At 57.5% G+C, this 5,848-nt stretch overlaps 1 protein-coding gene across 1 annotated transcript in view; it reads right to left on the reverse strand.

The window, feature by feature from the left end:
- LIG1 (ligase I, DNA, ATP-dependent) overlaps nt 1-5,848 on the reverse strand; it is a 61,450-nt gene that overhangs the window by 42,351 nt on the left and 13,251 nt on the right. Inside the window, 3 exon segments of the mRNA XM_015567953.1 lie at nt 1,985-2,328; nt 4,932-5,007; nt 5,317-5,436. Coding sequence (XP_015423439.1) covers nt 1,985-2,328; nt 4,932-5,007; nt 5,317-5,436 — 540 coding nt within the window.

The following is a 5,848-nucleotide window of genomic DNA, read 5'->3' on the forward strand; positions in this document are numbered from 1 at the left end:
CAGAGGAGGCCGAAGGACCCTCTGCCTTCCCCTAGCTGACCGTGCACACTCTCCCACAGTGTCCAAAAAGCCTTTGCTTTTTCTTTTGTTACCCCTTAAATTTTTATTTACTAATTTTAGAGAGAGGAAGAAACAGGGAGAGGAAGAAAGAAAGAGAGAGAGAGAGAGAGAGAAACATTGACGTGTTGCTCCACTTAGTTATGCGTTCATTGGTCGATTCCCGTACGTGTCCTGACCGGGGATCGAACCGCAGCCTGGGTGTATCAGACACTCTAACCAACGGAGCTTCGCGGCCAGGGCCACGCTGAACTTTAAGTCACCAATTTACACACACAGATGTGCCTTGGCCTCACTCACTGCCCAGACTGGGCCCGCGGGCACCCCTCGCTGTAAGAGCCGGGGGCTGGGAAGTGGCGGCCCCCTAGCTGACCGTGGACACTCTCCCACAGTGTCCAAAAGGCCTTCGCTTTTTCTTTTGTTACCCTTTAAATTTTTATTTACTAATTTTAGAGAGAGGAGACCGTGAGTTGCCACAGCTGTGACCACATTCTCACCCCATCAGAGCAACCGCCCCTTTCCTCACAGCAGAGGCTGGGAGCAGGCAGCTGGGAGGCTGCAGCCACTGCCCGCTGTGCCCCGTCCTTGGCACCTCACCGCTAAAGTGCCTCAGTGCTAAGGTCTCTCTGTTCTACGCTGAAAAGAAACGCAGAGCTGACGCCCTATCGACACGTCATTTCGATACAGTCCTGACTCTCACACACAGGAATGGAGGGAAAGCAACTCAGAAGGAAACAGGCACTTCCGGCCCCGGCGCTGCAAGGCGTGAGCAGACAGGCGGAGTGGTCGGGCTCGTGCCTGTACGTGGAACCACACGGAAGGGACAGCGACAAGTGTCACCCTCTTGTTGCGTGTGACGTGGAGACACAACCTCGACGGTGGCAGCGTTTCCAAAATGCTGCCCAACTCTCACAAGCCTGCGGCTGGGCAGGCGTCCCGCCCACCAGGAGGGGCAGGCGAGGCGGAGTGGTCGGGCTCGTGCCTGTACGTGGAACCACACGGAAGGGACAGCGACAAGTGTCACCCTCTTGTTGCGTGTGACGTGGAGACACAACCTCGACGGTGGCAGCGTTTCCAAAATGCTGCCCAACTCTCACAAGCCTGCGGCTGGGCAGGCGTCCCAGCCACGAGGAGACGCCCGCGAGTGGGGGCGAATGTGCTGAGGACGTGGCTCCCCACGTGTCGGCGGCCCCCAGACACAGGCCCACGCTGAAACGACGCACTGCCCTGAACGTGTCCACCTCACCAGTGCCCTGTCCCAGTGGTGGTTCCGCCATCCTCCCAGTCAAGCAAGATCCCTGACCCCCCAAGCCCGCAGGTCCCTCCTGTCCTGTCTCTCTCCACGCCACCCTCGCCTCTGCTCCTGCAGGCCTGGCCCCCGCTCCTCCTCCCCCTGGACCTTCGCCCCAGCCTCCTCCCCGGACTCCCAGCTTCCTGTCCGTGCTCCACACGGGCCCAGAACTGCCCGGGCCCCTGCCCCTTGCCAGCTCACAATCTGTCTGTGGCTCCCAAGTCCCTCACAACAAACACCAAGCCCTGATGCCCTGGCAGGCAGGTCCGCCCCACACACACCGCCAGCCTCTCCATAAACATGGGCGCGGCCCCTGCAGGCCGCTGGCTCCACACCCCTCTCTTCCCTCACCCCTGGGCCCCTCCGGGCTCTACTGCTCAGTCCTTTAGGAGCTCCATTACCTGCCTAAGCCCAACCCCCAGGCCCGCCCCCAAATCCTGCGCTCTGCCTGCGGCATCTTCCCCAGCCGCTCCCCTCCGCCCAGGCCTCCCTCACCTGCACCGCCCTCACACCCTGCCATCTGTCCCAGGTCCCCTTCACTCACTGCCTTCTGAGCCCTCTCCACCATCTCAGACCCTCCCGCCTCTCCACCATCTCAGACCCACCCGCGGAATGCCCACCACAGCCCCTGCTCACCTGTGGCCTGGGCCACCGCCTTGAGGAGGACACCATCCCCGACGCCCAGCTCCAGGCCCTGCTGGGGGGGCCCGAGGCAGTTGAGGCTGAGGTAGAGGATGGGGAGGAGGTCTGGGGGCGACAGGGCCACCACGGAGCGAAGCAAGTTGCTCAGCGTCTCCACCATCCGGAGCCTGGAGGAGGAGGAGAGGGACTGCCAGGCCAGGGACAGATGCTGGGTTGAAGAGAAGCCCGCTCCTCCGACTAACGTTTCCTGAGCACCTGCCATGGCCAGGCACTGTTCTAGGCCCGGAAGTAAATGAAAATAGTTTGCTAACCTGGAGCTCACATCCGAGTGGGAGAGTCTGGGGGAGAAAACATAAACAAGTAACTGTAGATAATAAAAAATATTTCAGCATTATGCTAAGTGAAATAAGCCAGTCAATGAAGGAAAAATACCACATGATCTCACTCATTCATGGATAATAGAGATCGGGGGCTGCGGAGGCAAAAGGGAGATTAGATGGGGGAGATGCTGGGTTGAAGAGAAGCCCGCTCCTCCGACTAACGTTTCCTGAGCACCTGCCACGGCCAGGCACTGTTCTAGGCCCGGACGTAACTGAAGATAGAGTCTGGGGGAGAAAACAAACAGGTAACTTTAGATAATAAAAAATGTTTCAGAAAACAAAACAAAACCAGTACAGGGAGAAAGCGGGCTGACAGATGCTACTTCTGAGGGGGGTGGGGGAAGGCCTGAGCAGATACATCTGAGCAGAATGACGTGAAGGGTGAGCGGAGTGTTTATCAGGGAAGCGAGCATCCCAGGCAGGGGAACAGCGAGTGCAAAGGCCCTGAGGTAGAGACACACTCAACACGTCTGAGGAACAGAAAAGGGGTCCACGTGGTTACAGTGGAGCATGGTTTCTGGAGTCCACACTACGAGACCTACGATCCCTCTGGGCCTCTCACCAGCCCCTCCCCCGCTCACTCTGGGTGGGCAGCACGAGGGTGAGGTCACAGGGTGCCATGAGTGCCAGGCCCTGTGCTGAGAGCACACAGCTGTTAGCAATCCGTCCTGCAGGTACGGCTCTTCTACATTTTCCCGACCAGGAAACTGGGGCCCGGAGTGGTGAAGCAGTTCCCCCCGGTCACACAGCTAGTAGCAGGGCGCCAGGCTGCTCTGACCCCCACATCACAGCCTCACGCTGACCCTGTCAGAGCCAGCACAGCCCCGACTGCAGCCAGACCGTCTGGTTCAAATCCCTGCTGCGGCACCAACCAGCAGTGTCACCTGGAGAAGTGGCCTCCGTCCCCAAACCAGTGTCTCCCTCTGTACAATGAAGCCACCGAAATCCTAGTGACATGCTGTCATACGGGTTAAGGAAGAAATAGGGTAAGGATTCTCGCAAGGTGCATTTTGTGGGGATTATTTGAAACACAACACTGATGCTCTGGCCGGTGTTTCTAAATGGTTAGAGCATCTGCCTGCAAACCAAAGGGTCGCAGGTTCGATTCCCGGTTAAGGGCAGGTACCTGTGCTGCAGGTTTGATCTCCGACCCCAGTGCGGGCACATGCAGGAGGCAACCAATCAATGTCTCTCTCTCCTCGATGTTTCTCTCTCTCTCTTCCCTTCCCTCCCCCCGCCCCGCCCCCCCTTCCATTCTTTCTAAAAAGTCAATGGAAAAAAGTATCCTCCGGTGAAGATATTTTAAATAAATAAATGTAACCCTGACTCCCAGCCTCAGGCCTGTATCTATTCCAAAACTGGGGACCGAAGGGCACATGGAAGACTCCAGATGTTTCAGGTCTTCCGCCGATTCTCCTGCAGACAGGACTGTGGACGGAACAGGTGCAGGGCTGTGCACAGTGACCTGTACAGACTCCATGTTGAATAAGTGTAGCCGTCCTGGCTGTTTCTATTTTTACCTCAACAAGAGGCAGCAGAGCATGCTGGGTAAGAAACTACAGCCAGACTGCCTGCTTCGAATCCCAACGCTGCCACACTCCCCGTCTGCGGCCTAAGCAAGGCCCCAAAATCAAGTAATAGTAATAACGGTGATAACAGCGGCTATTAACCTGCTGAGCTTGCCGGAGCCAGAGCCTAGTCTACATGCTTCGCCCTCAGGGGGAGAGGGGCACAGAGAGGCCGTCACTCCCGAGGCCACACAGCTGGCAAGGGTGGAGCTGGGCTCTCGGCTCTCCACGCTGCCCTGCCTCCACGCTCACTCCCCTCGCTGCAAAAAGGGTACCCACAGCATCGACACATCCTGATGCCGTGAGGAGCACAGAGGCCCACGGCCTAGCGCCTGGGACACGATAACGGTGGATGTTAACTTCCTGTCATCAACGTCCCACTTCAAAGGTGAGGAAACTGGAGGTCCTGTAGGTCGGCCTGTCGCCTATAGGCAGCCATCAGACAGACAAGTGATCGGGCTGGGAGTGAGGTAAGAAACAGGGTCGCAGTATCACAGGAAATAAGGAAGGAGACGTAAGACGTGTCTACGGTAGAGAAACGTAGAGAAACGTCGGTTACATGCACCAGCACAGACGCATGCCCAGGAGGCATGACGGGGCAGCGGTGAAGGGAGAGCCCAGGCTTAGGAATCAGGGGACATGAGTCCCAGGCCTGGCCGTACCCCCACCTCCCTGTGGGACTCGGGGAAGCCGACCTAACCTCTCTGGGCTCTGGATCCAACGCCTGTGAAAAGGCTACCCTACCCGCCTCCTCCGCAGGACTGCTGCAGAGGAAGAGAGCCTGTAGCTGGACCTGACACAGCATGCGTTCAAGAAAAGGAGCTCGCTGCCCTGACCGGTTTGGCTCAGTGGAGAGAGCGCCGGCCTGCGGACTGAAGGGTCCCGGGTTCGATTCCGGTCAAGGGCATGTACCTTGGTTGCGGGCACATCCCCAGTAGAGGACAGTGGATCTTTTCAATCACTGTCCTCTCTACTCAACAGACGCTGACTCACCCCTTGGACGCCTCCTTTCTTGGGGTGCCAGGCCCCTCTTCTTTCACTTCCTGTTTGACTGCCGGCTTCCGGGGGGCTGGGAAGGAAGCCAGAAATTGTGGGTCCTCCTGACAGCCCCATCCCACACCCCTCCCCGACTCTCAGTAGCCAGCGACAAGCCAGGAGACGCAGTAAACAGACTTCCTAACACAGGAAGGCCTAGGGGCCTGCGGCTCTCGCTGGAGAGAGGCTGGCCCGCCTCCGCCCAGCACCGTCCGGGGAGGGGAGGCAGGAAGGGAAACTCACTGAAGAAACTGCTGAGCATCTTGGGCAGGAGACGCAGTAATCAGACTTCCTAACACAGGAAGGCCTAGGAGCCTGAGGGGAGACAGGAGGAGAAACTCACTGAAGAAACTGCTGAGCATCTTGGGAGCTCTGGGGGGCGGCTTGGCTTGCTCCTCGTCCTGGGGTTCCTGCTTCGCCACCTCCATGGGCTCTGAGCCGCTTTCTGTCGGAGGCTCAGCTTCTAGAGCGAGAGGTCGGACGGTGCTGCTGCGAACTGTTTCCACCCTGAAGCTTTTTACTGTTTAACCCAGTGGTTCTCACCCTCAGCTGCCCATGAGAATCACCTGGGAATCTTTTTAAAATCCTGATTTCTGGGCCTCATCCTCCGGAAATTCTGTTTCTTTGTGATGGGGTGGGGCCACAACATGAGTAACAACCAGAATTGCCGGAGGATGAGGCCCGGAATTCAGGATTTTAAAAAGATTCCCAGGTGATTCTAATGTGCAGCCCAGGTTGAGAACCACTGCTCTAAGACATCAAGAAAACAAGCCATTTACTCTCGGGCCCCCTGCCACCTGGTGGCAAGACACCCGTGGGGAATCCTAGAAATACTTATGGGAAGGTCTTAAGACAGAGATGTAAAACTAAGTACA

Source organism: Myotis davidii, unplaced genomic scaffold, assembly GCF_000327345.1.
Source record: "Myotis davidii unplaced genomic scaffold, ASM32734v1 scaffold464, whole genome shotgun sequence".
Lineage (NCBI taxonomy): Eukaryota > Metazoa > Chordata > Mammalia > Chiroptera > Vespertilionidae > Myotis > Myotis davidii.